This window comes from Centruroides vittatus, unplaced genomic scaffold (genome assembly GCF_030686945.1).
Source record: "Centruroides vittatus isolate TY-2023 unplaced genomic scaffold, ASM3068694v2 contig_874, whole genome shotgun sequence".
Lineage (NCBI taxonomy): Eukaryota > Metazoa > Arthropoda > Arachnida > Scorpiones > Buthidae > Centruroides > Centruroides vittatus.
Window position 1 is genome coordinate 1,109,390 of NW_027122566.1, and position 19,067 is coordinate 1,128,456.

Genomic DNA, 19,067 nt, shown 5'->3' on the forward strand with positions numbered 1-19,067 from the left:
AACAATACTCAGCGCTGCGAGATTAAAAAGGATACTGTCAAAATTGTTAAGAAAGAGAGAAATAATCTTAAAAGGAAAATACAAGAACATTTGGAGATAATTAAATTAAAACCAAAAATAAAAATCAATAGCAATGATGGTGTAAAATTACATGATTCATGGATACCTTTCCTGGCCAGTAGGAGATAAAGTAAAACTTATAAAAGGATTGGAAGGAAGAAAAGGGATGTGAGAGTCAGTTATGCAATGGTTAGTGAACTGGATATTTGTGAAAAACATTCGGATGCATTGGAAATTGTGAAACTGTCCAGGCATTATGGAAAATAATAGAAGCAAGCCTAACATTTTTACATTGAAAAATTTATTGTCAGGAATTTATCAATGTATGTGAGAGATTCTGAATATTTTGAGACAAAATATTCTAGAAATTCATAGAAAATCTTTTAAAATTAAATGTAATAATTCAAAATTTTTATCAAAGCTACAAATCAAAGAGAACAAGGATCAAATGTTTCCTGTATTGACAGTCAGTTTCCGAGAGAGATCTTTATCGCCCATGAATAAAGGGTTGACTAAACCAAAAAGACTCATCATGACACCAAGTCAGATGATCTTAATTCTTAATCTCTATTGGAGGAGAAAAATAGTATAAGTACAGGATACGCGCCAAATTCTGCGCACATCAACCCCTCGTCCAGTATCCTCTTCTATTTTGAACTGAGTGCCATAGTTCCTCATACAAGTAACTTCCGCCCAAGGGATAGAAAATTTTCAAGCAAATAATATGGAGATATTATAACCAGTATTTTTGTGTAAACTCTCTCTCGATCTCACAGTTAGGGATTTAACTTTAAGGTTGAATCATAGTTAGATTCTAATCAGATAAACAACAAGAATACAAATGGACTATTAATTAAAGTATTTGTTAGTTTGTTAATTGGAATTGACTCTAGTTCCCTCAACGGACTCCTATCGACTTATCTATGCACTCCCCACTCGCTAAATTGTAAGCCCTCCTTTTAATCAGAATTTGAAGTTATTTTTATCGCGAGTTAGGACGCGAGATTAAAATAAATTCTATCCTAACTGGTGTCGGAAATCCTGACTGGGTAGAGATCTAACGATCCGAACCCAATTCGAATAGCCATCCTTGGACGTCGAGATCGGGTTTAATCGCCCGTGCCGAGTAAGCGGTCAGTCGAGATCGACCCCTGGCCTTCGGCTGCTCACATATGCTAAGACCTTGTTTTATTAATAGGTTCTGATTTTATCTGTTTTTATTTTTAAAAAGGACGTGGAATTTTAGCTGTTAACTAAATATTCTAAGTAAAAACTTGGCATAGAACATATTAGTTGTTGTAAATGCTTGAAAACCAAACTTATCATAACGACCACAGTTGACTTTAAAAGATGGCTGTTTTATCATTTCAATTTTATTGACTCCAATATGCATTTCAAACGTATACATTCATCCCTCTTCAGTTGGTTACAATATTATATCCACATAAACATAACAATAAAAGAATAAGCATCATCTTAATAGCTAATTGAAAATCTAAACAATTTTAAGTTTAAAAAGGTCACAGGTTTTATTATTTAAATATAAAATTTTCTCGTTATTTGAAATTAGTCATCGTCACTCTAAACTACGCATTTCAAGTTGTATAAATAGAATAAAAAATGAACTTTGTAATATAACACTACTTTGTATTATTTATGGTTATAAGTACTCTTAGGTACTTTTTATTAAATGAATACAAACTTTCAAAATTCATCTTGTTCGAAAAGCTTAAATACTTCAACTTTTACCGTGCAGTATAAGCAGGTGGGCATGACGGAACGTTTGAAACTCCGCTATTATTTCCCCCAGTTGGTATAGTAATAATAGTGGGAGCAGGAGGAGCAACGGCAGTACTCTGTTGCACAATTACAGTTCCACCGCCTGATCCACGACAGCAGTTACAACAGAAATAACATATACACGAACAACAAGCAATAATTCCAACCACACATCCTATAATAATACCAACAATAGCACCTGCTGCAAGTTCTGAAATAAATAAATTATTTTTAAAAAATATTTAGCAAGATCTTTTAAGATAAACAATATTACTTACTAGCCGATTCCTGTTGGTTGTACGACGAGTTGTCTAATCTCACTGCAAAGAAATTTATATAATATAATACAAAAAACAATTACTTGATTCTTAGGATATTTAAAACACATTTGCTGTTGCTTAATAATAGTTTTATTTTAAAATAAACAATAAATAAAGTTGAAGTTGATATTTCTATTTGTTGGTATTGTCTAATTGTCTACAATTTAATAAATTTTTATACACAGGCACTTATTTAATTCTCTATAAAAATAATTAAACTTTAATTAAATTAATATGTCTCAATGTCCTTAATTTATTATAATATTATTCCGTCTACTAGTACGTATTTTCTGTTAGCAGGACTTATTAGGTAAATCAAATAAAACAAATTTCTGATCTGTGAAACTGTGTCGCAGTATCTTTAAAGCCAGTCTAATAAGTCCTGCTAATAGAAAATACGTACTAGTAGACGGATATATTATAATAATTGAACTTTGTTTATATGCATAAGAAAGTTCCTAATTGAAGGAGGTTATTATCTCTTGCACTTCAATTAACACGTTTAACGTGCAAATACTTTTGATGATTTACTTTAGATAATATTTAAAGTTTGTCAGAATGGTTTTCTTTTCTCTTGATCCAATTTTAATTTATAAAAATGTTTCCTCTGAGCTCTTGTTTACAGTTTGTGTAATACGAAAATGGATGTGAATATAGAAAATTAAATATATTCTTATTTTAAGAAATATCTCCAAATTTCTTCTCTAATTTTTGCATTTCAAAACTAAATAAATTTATCCTCGTACTTTATTATACGAACCATTGACATAGTTTTTTATTTTGAAACTATTTAGTTGAAGCCTTTAACCCTCTCCCTCTTCTCCGCGGGGGGGATTTCAAAAAATCCCTTCTTAGTATACATTCTTATTACATATCCTACTCGTGTACCAAATTTCAACTTTCGACTCCTAACTGTTTGGGCTCTGCGTTTATTACTATTAATATTATTAACCCATCTCGATTTTAAGATATATACAAGAAATCCAATTAATTGAGATCGAAAGAAACAATCAGCTTTGCCCTAGAAACACTGTACACGCCGAAAAAGACTCAACATGGCGACTGCCGCGATGAAACACTGTATCGTGTCTTATGTTTATAGACCTTGGTCTGAGGAAAATTACCATTTATTTCTTTAGAATTAAAATGGATAGAAATTAGTTACTTTGAGATTGATTATGTATATGTATAATAGATAATAATGATAAATGTAACCGATTTAGGTGTAGAACGAAATCTATCCAAAATTGCTACTTGTATTATAATAGAAATATTGTTAATTAATAGAAATTGTTATATTAATAGAAATATTGAAGTTTTGAAAGAAATTGACAAATTTATAGTTTTTTTGTAAAAAAATAACATTAAATTATAATAAATCAGATTTTTTCGGACGACTTTCTACAAACAGTTTTAATTCCATCGTGAAGAATTCCAAAAGTTTTTTCATCATTCGATAACATCTCGGAAGTTTCAAATCAGAGAAGTTTAGAAGAAACAATGAGAAAAAACCTTCGACTCGATTATCTATTAATAAAACCAAATATAGACTTGAGAGTCCTTAGATATCGTAATAGTTACGAGACTTTCTACAATATCGTACCTGACGATGTGCTTTGTGAATACGAGACTTTTCGCATCTGGCAACTTACGATACGAGGTGTTTGTAAATACGGGCCCAGTTTCTCAAAAAGACCAATCCCTTCTCGACAGATCGCGTGTGTCGCGTGGCGTATATGAATAAAACCAAACCAAACCTAAGAACTCACATCGAAATTGTGCTGTATAAGTAACACGTTATACGAGGGCTACGTTATAAGATTATCGATAATAATAATACATGAGACACTTAGATTTTTAACTATTATCATAAAGTTTTTCTTTTCAAATTAACACACTTAAGAAATTTAAATCACATACCTTTGTTAGTTAGCATAAAAAGAATTGCTAAAACGATCCAATAGTTAAGATTCATGGTTACAGATCTATAAAACATATTTTTGATGTATTATCAAGTTTAAATGTTTACAAACATAAAATTAGAAATATATATTATATTATACTCGTATAAAATATTATAATAAAGTAGGCACTTGAAAAGCCTTTGCCATTATGGTCTGATAACTAGAACGTTTGAATTCAGTGTGTAAATCGTCTATAATAAACTATGACTAAAGATTTTCCTTTATTTCTGAATTCTCTATTGTAATAGATGTATCTTTTACAATACAAAATATATGGCCCAGAAGGTATCTTGATACGTGATCCTGGGGCTTTGGCAACGTAATTATTTTCCTGTTTCCTGTCTGGTGTCACCCCCAAGTAAGTTGCTATTTTAGCGAAGCCTCTTCTATGTATCTTATATAATCCCGATAAACCCTATATATATTAAGAATAAATTATTCTCCATATATATAGGATATATCGGAGAAATAGAAGTGCATATTCGTAACTCCGTAACAACAATGCGAATGAGAAGCATATACTGTATAAGACTCTTCCACGGTGTCATTTTTAACAACGTGGACACATACATTTATCAGAATAAAAAGATTTGGAGCGATAATCTGTAGGAATCTGTCGAGATACATAAAAAATATGGTTTACTAATTATATTTGTAAGCTTGAACTAGCTGTGTAAGCTAGATTTGCTGTAGTGTGATATTTTTGAAAAATAATGTTTTTTAGGGTAAAAAATAAATCGATATGAAACTGTTGACGTTCAGGGCTAGAACAATGTGGAAATGTGTGTGGGGTGATATGAACATGCTCATATCATCCTTTATCATGTCACTCTTCAACATTAATATTGAATGTCTCGAAGAACACACACGAAAGCAGTGAAAAAGAGAACACCTCAGCAGGCAGGTAATTACTGCTTATTCGCATACGAAGCAACTAGAAGAAGCAAAACCATCTGTAGAACAATACAATGAAGAAGAACAATACTCAAACCCAAGAACACACACGAAAGCAGTGAAAAAGAGAACGCCTCAGCAGGCAGGTAATTACTGCTTATTCGCATACGAAGCAACTAAAAGAAGCAAAACCATCTGTAGTTGATAGCAATAAACGTAAATAAATCAGCTTCGTAGTGCAAAATTCGTAACACAACAAGAGAAACAATTTTAAGACAAAAACAAAAAGTATACTAAAGACGCTGAATGTTTATAGGCTACTGTAACGAATTATTTTTAAGAAAAGCAGGAAAATGGATTAGATATGAAAAATGCAAAAATACAAACTTTTACAAGTAAGAATAAGTATATAATAACTACTCGTTAGAATAGTCTTATGATACAGGCGATATAATGTTTTCAGTTCAGTTGTGTTTCTATCGTTTTTACGTTTGCATTTTTGAATCACAGTAGAGAGTCGTAAATCGGCACCCTGGTAATCGGAATCGCCGGTAATCGGCACGATTTTCAGTCGGACTGTGTCGTGCCGAATCGAACGTTTTTGATACTAAATTTACTTCTAAAGTATAATTTTCATGTTTTTATATTCTTCAATATATTTATTTTGTTCGTACAAAATAAAAAAATAATTTTTAACGATACGATAACCTCGATTATTATTATAAAAATTTTCGTTAGGCTTAAAATCGACGAAAATTCAACACGAAGCGACACGCAACGGAGAAAAGTTTGAACATCGGACAGGTTAATATATTTTTTCGTACATAGACCGTAACCGGAACAAATCCCTAATCTGAACAACCCCAGTCCCCAATTGATTCCGATTTTCGGTTCTCTACTGTAAATAATTTATTATGAAACTCTTACAGTTTGAAGGAGTGATAGGCGCAAATACAATCCCTTTTAAAATTGCTGCATTTTTAGAAACGAAGTGGAGTATGGTACTCAAGTGTTTGCAATATGAAGATAGGTCTATGAAGAAATTGACTGTGCCAAAAGAGTCTGTTACATTCATAATTTTGGAGAAAACTGACGTTACTCTTAAGGTGTTCATATTTTCCCGGTTTACTCTCTGTAGATATATATATATATATATATATATACTAAATTAATTTACATAATATTAGTAAATAACTTATTTTAATACCTAGTGTACTAGTAATTATGGAGTATACTGGTACTCCATAAAAGATGTATGCGGCATGCATCCAGAAAGAGCTGCTCGTCACTGTGGTATAATTTGAAGAATTTTTTAATTTTAAGAAACAACAAAAATTTTGCTCTTACTCTATATAAAAATTATTATTATTAAGACTTGTAACATCTTTAATTATGCATGCGATATCTAGCAAATGGCCATAAAATTGAATTATTCTTTACGAATTTTTAAAATCGTAAAAATTTCGTAGAAAATTAACCAATTCCATTTTCAAAATTTTAAATAGTACTTTAGAAGAATTCAGTATAGTAATACCGTTACTATACAGGCAATAACCAATAATATTGAAGCGATAACACCTAGAAATGAATATCGATAAAAGAAAAAAAAATATAGAAATTAATTTTATGTTTATCGATATTCTAAGGATCCCTACATAGAACACGCACAAAATAGTTTCGATTCCGTTTGTAACTTGTAAAGATTTTAGCGTAACATTTGTCCGTTGAATTAATTTATAATTTAAACAATATAATGGTACGCGAATATCTAAAATTCAAATAACACATTGATATTCGGTTGAGGTTCTGGAAATTTTAAAAATTTTAAGAGCCCCTTTTGGTAACGCACAGTGTCCTTAGGGACACTGTACGTTACCAAATCAACAATCCGTTCCCTTCGCTAAGTAAATAAGTAAAGCCTGGACTCCACATTACCTGAAAACAGAAACTCAGAAACAGAATTCAAACATACAGAGTTTTCGTTTCAGTTTTGTTTTCGTTTTACGACTTGAATTCTTCCTAATGTATAATTCATTTAATCTCTGATTCACGAATTTCGAGATTCACAATAAAAAGCCAATACTTTAAAATATAATCTATATCTTTGATCATTTAAATACATTCGTTTACCTGAAGTTTCAAACGACAAAAGATTTCTTCGTAAAACTTCCCTCCGAAACAAGTAACAAATAAATCAAAATGTAAGTAAATTTCTTCCGAAGTCTATAAATGAATTTCTATTCAATAAGTGACGTATTAAGCCCGCTATCAGTTGTTGGGGCGTGTCAGAAGGAAAGCAGCTAAAACAGCAAGCTAATAACATAATTCGTTTCATATGAAACAGTCACTGTCATTGGCTTCCTTAATTATTTGCTTGCTGATGGCTAATGGCAACCTGAACATTTATATATATATATACATTTGTGTACGTATACATAAATAATCATAAATATATTTGTATATTGTATGTATTAAGTTAATCATGTATAATTAGCTTAATTAGCAAATTTAAATAATGAGCTGATTAATTAATTAATTAGTCGAATCATATCAATTAAGTAAGTATATAATAATTGCCATGGTTATCTGTAAGCATTAACAGAAGTTAATTAATATTGCCGGAAATAACTTTATCACACTAACTTATATAACTTTTTTTAAAAATATTTTCATGTATATTACGAGATCTTGATTGCGAGACATTTATTTTCACAGTATATTATATAAAATTTATAATAAATATACAAATTTTAAAATAAATTTATATAAACTGTGATGATAATTTTCTGAAGAGTGCTTATAGAGTATTTAATGTATGTTTAAATATTTATCCACTACAACGGAAATCAAGCTGACTTAGGCTACATAATACCAGTTCCTCTGATAAAGACAAGTCTGTTTAGTTTTTATTTATTTTATAATTGTGAATAAATAGAATATTTATATTTGTTTTCACAAAGTTAAGCTATTAATTTCAAAAACAAAGCCTGATTAAACGAATTAATGTTATAAATTACGACATCTGGACCGATCTGTTTAGCATTTAAAATATATAACGTTTTGGTTAATGTTACCCTTGGTGGCAAGATGGCGACCATAGGGATTTTTCCCTACATTCTAGACAGCGACGGAGAAAATTTTCTCTAATTCGAGACTGCTACGGGGATAATTTTTTCCCCTGCGTTCGACGTGGCTTACGCGTTTCCGGTCGCCATCTTCGTCTCTATGGAGACTGCGCGTTGCGCACTGTTTCGTAATAACGCGACCTAGGAACTCCTATACTATAATAAGATACTGTAAACCATATTTTAATAGAAAAAAAAACTTTTTTTTAGTCACGTTGATTGTCTGTCATTTCCTTTTTTTACATTTCCTCCCGACTTTCGAATTTTGATCTTTGTTTATAATAGATCCTTTTTACTCCCTTGTTTTGCGTCGGCTTCAACTTTCGATGACTTCTTATTTCTTCTTTTTTACTCGCGGTGGTTGACGTTTCCTTATCCCGACACTTCTTTGATTTCTTTGAATTCTTCTTCTTATTATTATCGACGTTTTGAACAGGTGCAGACGGAACTATCTCGGGTTCTACACTAGCTTTTCGAGATATCCCGGATGCTAAAGCCGAAATCGTCGCTCCACATTCTAGACATAGGTAGTGCCATATGAATGACAAGATACATCCCCAGGACAGACGACCACATTTGCTTTTAAAAGTTCCTTCGTACACTGAATATTTAACTGCACACGAACTGCATCTAAATAGACATTCATTTCTTTCGCTTCTGTAATTCGCATTTTTCACCGGATGCTCGCCCTCTGGTGTTTAAAAACAAAACTATTCCATCTGGGTCGTTTGATTAATTCTTGTGTATTATCAGCAGTAAATATGAATAACAATAGAAGAAGTAAAGCTTTCTGTTGCGTTTCAAATTGCAATTTCGAAGATTTACGGGAGCCTAATATAAGTTTTCGTCTATTCTCATACGAAAAACAGATGATTATTCGAAAATCGGTCGGTTATATTTATAAGCTTCTCCGAATTGTGAAAGAGTGAATTAGACTTAAGAATTGGCAGTTTCCCGATTGTCCAACTTTCCATGAACAAGTTATGCTGTCAATTTTAAAAGATATTTTCTTAAAGTTAAAATGCCAGTTATTTTGTATGGGACACAGGGTCGGATTTAAGCATTTCGAAGCCTTAAGCCGAATGTAAGTCCCCTTACCAACCCTTCACAATTTAAGAAGTCAATCATAAAAAGAAAAAAAATTAAATCGGACTATCTCTCTGATTCAATACGGTTATTGGAAGAAAAAGATGTGAGGTTTCACTAGTCTTCTGTTTTATAACTGAATTTAATTAAATTTTTATACCCATTCCTTTAAAAATCTTTTTTAAAATTGGTTTTATCATTTTTTTAAAAAAAGACCTTACGTTAATTCTTAGAAAAAAATTAACGAAATACTACACAAAATAAAAAGTAAAGTATGTTTTGTTGGTTTGTAAAAAAATGTTTATTACAAAATTCGACTTTAATTTTTTTTTTGTTTGTACAAATGTTTGAGGCTGCTTGAAAGTCGAAGCCTAAGCAACAATTTACATAGCTTTTTACTTGTAAATCTAACCCTGATAGGACAATGTCAAAGCTGATGTTTTTAACACAAAGGGCACAAACATGCATAGAACGATCTCGCTAACTTGCTTTGATACCACATAATGACGTATCCCGCTAGCAATAATTGTTCTGATAGTATAAAATTTCTCGATAAACAGCTGCAAGCAGCATATATCATTATATCGGGCAGTAATATATGATTAATTTTACATTACTAGTTACAAGCGACCCAGATAAAGTAGCCATTTTGTAAAAATTCAGCGCCCTCTATAGTTCATGAAAAACGCGAATATAATTTGCATGTCTTATCGCACGTAGAATACTGCGACTTTATCTGCTGTATACCTAATTGGACCGCAAATTTGAATGCATTATCAATTGCAGGGTTCAATCCCAATTCCGAATAATCTGTTTCCATCATTTTATAAAACTTCCTGGTAGTACATTTGGCCCAGAATTCCTTCGAACTCAAATCAACGTCGCCCATGACGTGCACGAAATTTCAACAAATTTCAACAAACAAAATAGCAATTTCTTTTTGTTTTTACTCGTAAAAAATATAAATTGCCTTTTTAGCAATTCGGAAAGAACAGATATTGTAAAAAAAAAAAATTTCGATGCCAACACTGAACATGCAACACACCACCGTCTTCTAAACTCCCTGCAAACGAAATTTGCATAATTCGACGATCTCGGCACCAACACATTTCGTCACAACATTTCCAAAGAGCTCCCTCTCACGTCACAAACGCGAAATCGCGCGTCTCCGTTTCGAGGTTACAGGAAACGCGGCCGCTACGTCGAACGCAGGGGAAAAAATTTTCCCCGTCGCCATCTAGAATGTAGGGAAAAATCCCTATGGTCGCCATCTTGCCACCAAGGGTAACATTAACCAAAGTGTTTAAGTATCGCGTTTACTTTATAATAAATATAAATATTGTGTTTACGTTTTGCGCATATTCGATATGAAATATAAAATTTTAATCCAAGCTTCAAATCTAATTTAAACTCTATTTAAATATTATAGCAAAACAGTATTAAAAGAAAGCTTCCATTCTATCGTCTACCCTTTAAGTGTTCAAAGCAGAGCGCCCGTATATTGGGGCATGTACCCCCTGCACGTTTGTCGTCAGGTTGCCCTTTTCTTTTAACACTTTGGTACTTAACACTGGTACTCTAACTGTGCACCAAAAATTTCAACTTTCAACTCCTAACCGTTTTAGCGAATATTAAGATTATTTCGTTATAATCAACCTTACCCGTTTTCACAAAATGCAAGAATTGGGTCGCCCCTGTTTCCAGACTACAGAATTTTTAGATGGGTCTAAAAATATGTTCGATTTTCCGCAAAAACGAAAAAAACTGCATCTGCGTCTTGCACGTCGCTTTCTCTTAACACTTCCATCGTTGATTGAAGTGTTAAGACTTAATCCTGTCCCTCTCCCCCGTAGGGAGGAATTTCGAAAAATCCCTTCTTAGCGTGCGTTCTCGTGACGTATCCTAACTGTGTACCAAATTTCAACTTTCAACTCCTAACCGTTTGGGCTCTGCGCTGATTATTATTATTATTATCATCATCATCTTTTTTTTTAAACTCTTTCCGCCTTGTGGGCACTAAGAGAGCCTCTTTTAGAAGGCCCATTATGGGTTCGGCCAGGCCCACAATGGGGCGACCGGGTGGTGAGGGACGGGACCCGACATATCCGAACGGACCCCCCCCCGAAAAATTCCTGGGAATTATTCGACCCGTTCGGATTCGATCCCGGGTCCCTCAGAGCGGTAGGATGCCACCTTGACCGCTCGGCCATCCGGCCAGCCTCATCATCATCATCATCATCATCATCAACTCGTCTCGATTATATATATAGATATAATTTTAACATTAAGCAATTAATATTAAAAAGAACTTATCATTATGGTATGTTATATATAAATAACAAATATGAATTTGTCAGGAACAACTTGAAGGTTACTTACTATGTAATGATTATTTGTTACTAATGTATTGTAAAAAGCAGCATCTTAACACTTTAATATCAACTCCACTGTATATTTATTACAAGCATGCCCTAAGAAAACAAATTGAAAGAGGAAAATGATTGTGTTCTAACTTTATCTATTCAAACTAATTATTTAACTTTATTTTGTCGATATTAACAAAAGGATTTGTGCAATCGGCTTGTACTGTACATAGTTTATGATACTCGTGCAAAAGTTTAATCTTATCGTTTACTGATAAATAGTAATCTGATTTATTGTTTACCTGAAATGAAATGTTTCTGACAAACTTGTATTGATATTTAATTTATCCGCATTGAAATTTTTCTGTTTAATTCTCAAGAGTCATGCTGATGTCTTCGTCGTGAAAGTTCCTCAGTTTGAGGTCTTTGATGACAAATAATGCCGGGAATTTTAAAAAACATTTTCCTTTGTTCTTGAGTGAACTATATTACACCCAATTACACAGCAATTTACCATGGTGATATTCGCGACGAATAAACAACACAAGAACTCCAGCTAAAGCGCGCGTAAACACAAATAAAACAAAAATAGTTTCTTATGAAAGATTTTGTTTTGGGGCCCCCCTGTTGAAGGAGGCCCTTGTTGACAACCCACTGATTTTGAAATAATTATTCAGATACCACTAAACAGCCAAATAAATAAAATAACGTACAATTTTCAAATAAACCCCAAAGATGGCGCCGGACAATTGCGCAATCCTCTAGTTACAACCTTAGTAATAATTGTTTAAATAGGACATTTAATCGGTCTTATCTGTTAAGAAATCTCGAAAAATGGGATGTTTGTGAGTTTTTTCTCCTTTGTCATCTTTTCCTCGTTTGACCTTTTTCTCTCTCTTTTCGACATCGTATTAAAATATCATTTAATGATTTAATTACCACCTCCGCATGTCACAATAACGTTTGAATAAATATAGGCCTACAGTAAATGTATAGCATATAATGTTACAAGGATTGAAAAAATATTATATGTAAATATTTGAAAATTCGAAAAAAACAGGAAGCTTGATGATAGATTTTTTTTAACGTGGAAGATACAGATAAACAAGAAACCTGGAAAACTTTTAGCGTAAGCCAAATACAAGCAATTTGATATTTTTAATTTGTTGCAGCGTTTGTTTTAATTTATTTCGTCTGTTTTTCTAATTTGCATGCTGACTTGTATTGATAAATCGTTACTGATGAAAAGCTGTCTTTTATTATGTTTTTCGTTACTTATTTCAATGCGTTCAAATTTGCTTCTTAATTTCGCGATTTGTTTTTATAACGTAAAATTATTTAATTATAACGTAAAAAAGCATGTTTTAATACGGATGTAATTTGACTTAGAGAATAGATGTAGAGCATCTTTGTAATTCTGCATTGCTAGCGTCATTGAGAATTCCTCAATAAAGCTAGCGCAAAAATCTGCCACTGTATGTAAGATAATTTAAAACTGTATTCATGATTGCTTTGAGGGCAATGGCGGATCACACGTGGAATCAAAGGACTGTCGGTCCATCGCCCATCCATTTCCATCATTACACAGACGTCGCTTATCGAGATGAAACAAAGGAATTAAGTAAAGTCCACGGCTACCATTAAAACTATAACAATATTTATTCGTGAACAATCGGTACAAGTGCAGTACACGTTAGAGCTACACGTGCTCTAGCTGCTAACATCCAACAAACTAAGGTAACCCAGAATCCACCGGAATAATCGAGTTCTCGTGTACGAGGCTATGAGGGCCTCTAGAGGAACGGCGCCATCTGTCGAGTCTGTGACAAGTTACTGGTCGCCGCAGTATAATTTATGCAATATAAATGTTACTATAAATGCAAAATAACAGTATTGGTTCCAAATATTGATTATATTGAAGGTTAGTCAAAGTATACAACTTTATCTAAGCAGGATTTAGAATTTCCTAGCCAATTCCGGATACGTTGACGTCGTTTGTCGATCTAGCCGAACTATTTGACGAAATAGAACTGCAGGCACATTCAGGAAACTTTTCAGCTTTTAATTTGATTTTTTTGGCCTGCTTGGGGATTAAGTAACAATGGAAAAGAAGAGAAAGCGACGTGCAAGATTTACGGGCGCTGGAAAAAAAAGAAAAAAGAAAAATAGTAATAAGTTGGAACATATTCGATTTTCAAATTTAAACAGATTAGTTTGGTTTTTCTTGACCTTTCAGGAAAATCGAACGATATTAGAATATTCGATTTTCAAATTCGACCTTTCTCTAGAAAAACTTAGTTCGTTGATGAAATTACTCTTCTTGTTTTGCGACTATAACGTAATAATCTTAATCTTCGCTATCGTTACTTTTGCCCGAGCAACGCCGGGCCTATCTGCTAGTATATATATATATATATATTAATAATAATAATGTATTATTGAAAAAGTTTTTTTTACCTAGAGGAAAACCTTCCTCGTTGTGTGATGAGTCATCACCAGATTGGATGCCAACATTAAACATGGGGATTGAGAGTGGCCATAACCCAACTGCATATCAGGAGAGTTATGAAAGAGCACGTAATCATTTTCAAGTTTGCAAGCTTTCATTTGTGAAGGAGTGTAGAAATTTATCGTCAAAACCAAATAGTTTATGATGTCACCAAATTCTACTTTAAGCAAAACTCTTGATCTAAAACAAAGATGCTGTTTTCGCATGAATCGGCTTCTTAAAAATGCTGGCTTCGTATGAATCGACATCTTGACATAATGAAACTTTCTTTTCATATAAAGCAGAATCTCGTTCTGTCAGACTGCGAGAATAGCCCGCGAGAATAGCCCGCCAGAAAAGCACTTTTTTTTTAAATTTTTGTCAATGACATAAAAATACTGTAGTTCTATTAAATTTAAATTGAAAAAAAACGCGCTGCCAACCTGTCAGATAACAAGCTAAACAAGCGGAAGCTAGACCATAAACATGGGGAAGAGCGCGTTTTATCACGTGGCATGCAACATTGAAACCTTTCTATATACCAGTAGTTCTTAACCAGTGTTCCGCAAACCTGCATCGAGTGTTCCACGAAAGAAAAGATTTTAAAGTTTTTATTCATATGTATTCCCGTTGCTATATTCGTAGACAATTCCATGTTCCTATTTTATTCAATATATTACAGTTTATTGCTTCATTGTTTCCTGAGAATAGTAAACATAGAATTGCTTATCAATTTTTGAATATATTGATGCTAATGCTCCGTGTAGTAAAAAGTATATGAATGGTGTTCCGCGGTCTCAGAATGGTTGAGAACCACTGCTATATATTGTAGACTATAGTCAACTCGCGTTATACGAATCGCTAGGAGAACAATAGTTAGTTAGCTTTATTGAAGGTTCGTATTAAAAAAGTACGTGTCTCGATGCGGCTTGCTTTTGATGCAATAAAATGACAAATAAAGTATCTCTAACTCTATATTTTGTAAATGAAAGCATTTATTTTTAATTATTTCATATTATTTTAATATTTCTACTATAAAATCGCCTTTGGGGGATTTTTTCGCCATAATTTTTACGTCATAATTTTTTGTATCAGTTTTGCTTTCACTCCGACATGAATATTTATGATCAAAAATATAAAAAGTGAATTTTTTTAGCGTAGTTTGGGGAAAAAGTAGGTGTTAAAGGGGTTCGTATTAACGATTCTCAGGGTCAAGGGTCATATAATTTAGGGAGGCAATCGAGGAGACTTAGGAAGACTTAACAGACAATCGAAATCTCTAAACTATAATGCAGTATTTTGAATTAATTTACTAAATAGCGTTAAATTAAGTTTATTAACAAAAACAAAATCTAAATGATTTTTCAAATCAAACAAAATGAGGAGAGGTGATATTCGCCGTTCAAGTATGGAGTTATATATATCAGAGTGGTAAAGCAAAACGAAGCTTAAAGAAATTCGTATTATTTTTGTCCTGCTGAAGATTATTTTAAAGAACAGAATATATTTTTAGCACCAAAACAGTAAAAATCAAGCCAAATTTGGCGCAAAGTAGCTGAATCTGGCATTACTGTATGCACTCCTGATAAGCAAATTAGCACGTGTTTGCATGGGACCGCATCCATTTAAAGGAGTGTGCGTCCTTAAACTTTAACCCCTATTTTCTAAGTACAGTAGAATAGTCCGCTAAAATTATTTGAATCTTTACAATCGCAGGTCGAACCCGTCTTTATTTACTACGAGAGAAAAATCTATTCTGTTCAAAATAGAACATTTATTACATTACTAATTTTTATTGTTTACGTCGAAAACTGTAAAAGAAACCATAGCTGGAAGTGAGGTTATTTCTTTAGGATCGTGGAGTTAATTTACAGTTTGGTTTAACGAATTCTGGTAAAATACAGTATTGTCTATTTTATACGAAAAAATTGCCATAATGATAATAGTCATTCAACAATCGTGATAATTGCATTATAATAGAGGCAACTCATAATAGGCTCTTTGTACAAATAATTGATATCAATGTCTGTATATGTGTCATGTTATCTATTTTAACACCAATAACACAAGTTAGTATTTATCAGTCTATGAGTCAGTTTATATTATCTACTTTTAAAGTGAAAAACATTCTTCTATTATTAATAGATTAAGCTGAGGAAAATACAGCAGTAAATATTTATAATTGATGGCTTGTTCAGACAGAAATGATATAATTAAATTCTACCATTTTAAAATATTAACTGAAGGCATTATAAAAGGACGTCCACTGAAGCACAACCCATCCCTCCCCTTCCCTTGTCCGACTTTTCCTAATCGGCATCTTCTCGTCAAAATCGGAAAATCTGATATAAAGTCCGTTTTCGACATATTCTCTACGAAAACATAAAAAATTGGTTTTGATTTTGTTTTTAGGCCTAAGAAAGCCTAAAAACAAAATCAAAACCGAAACCAATTCCAATCAACCGAAATTACTATGTTTTTTTGGGTTAATGTTACCTTAGGTAGCCAAGATGGTGGCTCGTCTCTAATTCCAGCAAGGAAACAGGGGGACGCACGTTCTAACCTAACCTATTCTAATAATTTGGTTGCTAATAATTATGGTAATTTATTAGGTTAGGTTAGGTTAGAACGTGCGTCCCACTGTTTCCTTGCTGGAATTAGAGACGAGCCGCCATCTTGGCTACCTAAGGTAACATTAACCGTCTTTTGGTCAAACGATACAAATTAATGTAAATAATAAGGAATTAATATTATTATGCATGTATAATCTATATTTATGTATATCTTACCTATTATCTAAGTGAATATCTTACTAAGATGCACAGTATAAAAAGCCTGTAGTCCGAAACTCAACGGAGAATAGAACACTTGTCAAAATGTAGTAACTCCCTCGTATGCAGTGCTGCCGTGGAACTACCCTGACGTCGCCTTCGTTTTACCCTAGATTACCCTAGATTGAGAAAACTCTTCAAGTTCGACCATTATTACTGAAATCAAATCTGGCATAGATTTCTTTTACAAGTGTACGATAAAAACTTTTACAATAAAAGCATCAGGTTACAGGGCAGTTTTACCCTAAATTTACCCTAAATATAAGACTGCCCTAAACAGTATCTTGAGAGATTGAAATTACCCTAGAAACGGTAGCACTGCTCGTATGTCGTATGAACAAAATTACACTAAAATGATGTAACTTGAATAAACCTTACATTAGCTATAAATTAAATTTTTTTGGAGGGGGTACATGGATTATTTACATGTAATTTATTAAATATAATTATATTAATAAATTAATCGAATCGTATCAATTAATTAAACATAATATAATTGTGCTATTATTAAACATTAACAGAACTTAACATAGTCCAAATAAATTTATAAAACTGTTTTTTTAATGTATTCCTCGATTGCAACACACAAAAATCATTTCCTAAAACTAAATCAAAATAATTTTCTCACGTTAGTCACTATCTGTTAATTAAATTAAAGAAGAACTTGTATGAAAAATCCAGATTGTATTTGAATTTTCAATTAAGTTTTCATTTGATTGAACTAAGCACAAATAGTTGCAATTCGAACATGTAAATTAAATACGTATCTATATATATAATCGAGGCGAGTTGATGATAATAATAATAATAATAATAATCAGCGCAGAGCCCAAACGGTTAGGAGTTGAAAGTTGAAATTTGGTACACAGTTAGGGTATGTCACGAGAACGCACACTAAGAAGGGATTTTTCGAAATTCCTCCTCACGGGAGAGAGGGACAAAATTAAGTCTTAACACTTCTATCAACAATGGAAGTGTTAAATAACAATGTAAGTGTTAAGTACCAATGGTGTTAAGAGCCCAAACGGTTAGGAGTTGAAAGTTGAAATTTGGTGCACAGTTAGGGTACATCACGAGAATGCACACTAAGAAGGGATTTTTCGAAATTTCTCATCACGGGAGAGAGGGACAGGATTAAGTCTTTACATTTCCATCAACAATGGAAGTGTTAAGAGAAAGCGACGTGCAAGACGCAGATGCAGTTTTTTTCGTTTTTGCGGGAAATCGAAATATTTTTAAACTCACCTAAAAATTCTCTAATTAGTCTGGAAACAGGGGAACCCAATTCTTGCATTCTGTGAAAACGGGTTAAATTGAATATAACGTAATAATCTTAATCTTCGCTATCGTTACTTTTGCCCGAGCAACGCCGGGCCTATCTGCTAGTACAATATAAAAATATTTTGTGTTCATTTTTTCAAATAGCCTATATCATTTATGTGTTGAAAAGCATAAATTCTGATATGATCTTTATAGTATTCCTTTTGATTTTTTAAACGAAGTGAATTTTTGATTGATTATTTTATTCACCTACTAGCAGATAAGCCCGGTGTTGCTCGGGCAAAAAGTAACGATAGCGAAAATAAAGGTTATTACATTATAGCCAATGTTACCCGTTTTCACAAAATGCAAGAATTAGGTTCCCTGTTTCCAGACTAATTAGAAAGTTTTAGATGGGTCTAAAAATATTTTCGATTTCCCGCAAAAACACAAAAAAACTGAATCTGCTCCTGTAAACCTTGCATGTCGCTTTCTCTTAACACTTCCATTGTTCACACTTCCATTGTTAACACTTCCACGCGGGGGAGTGTTAACAATGTTAACACATGAGGGGAAATGTTAACAATGCAATGTGTTAACATTGCATTGTTAACACCGCGCATCTAAAATACTGTAATACAATAGAAGCCGAGTTCTTCAGGGTAAGCCTTAATCTTCTCTCTCTCCCCTGCGGGGGGAATTTCGAAAAATCCCTTCTTAGTGTACGTTCTCGTGACGTACGCTAACTGTGTACCAAATTTCAACTTTCAACTTCTAACTGCTTGGGCTCTGCGCTTATTATTATCATTATTATTATTGTCAACCCAACTCGATTATATATATAGGTTATCGAGAATAAAAATGTTTCTTACAGCTAAACTAATTATTTTTGTGTAA

General features: G+C 32.8%; 1 protein-coding gene across 3 annotated transcripts; it reads right to left on the reverse strand.

The window, feature by feature from the left end:
* Positions 1-1,563: 1,563 nt before the first annotated feature.
* On the reverse strand, positions 1,564-16,949 carry LOC136982941 (uncharacterized). 3 transcript variants are annotated; one of them, XM_067279518.1, is made up of 4 exons: positions 16,869-16,949; positions 4,080-4,144; positions 2,118-2,159; positions 1,564-2,050 (listed from the first exon to the last, which is right to left on the reverse strand). In XM_067279518.1, the coding sequence occupies exons 2-4, from the start codon at positions 4,132-4,134 to the stop codon at positions 1,806-1,808; spliced, it is 342 nt and encodes a 113-aa protein (XP_067135619.1). In that variant the 5' UTR covers positions 4,135-4,144; positions 16,869-16,949; the 3' UTR covers positions 1,564-1,805. The 3 variants fall into 3 exon arrangements, with proteins under 3 accessions (XP_067135619.1, XP_067135618.1, XP_067135617.1); XM_067279517.1 differs by lacking the exon at positions 16,869-16,949 and adding an exon at positions 11,608-11,670; XM_067279516.1 differs by lacking the exon at positions 16,869-16,949 and adding an exon at positions 7,148-7,286.
* Positions 16,950-19,067: the final 2,118 nt, after the last annotated feature.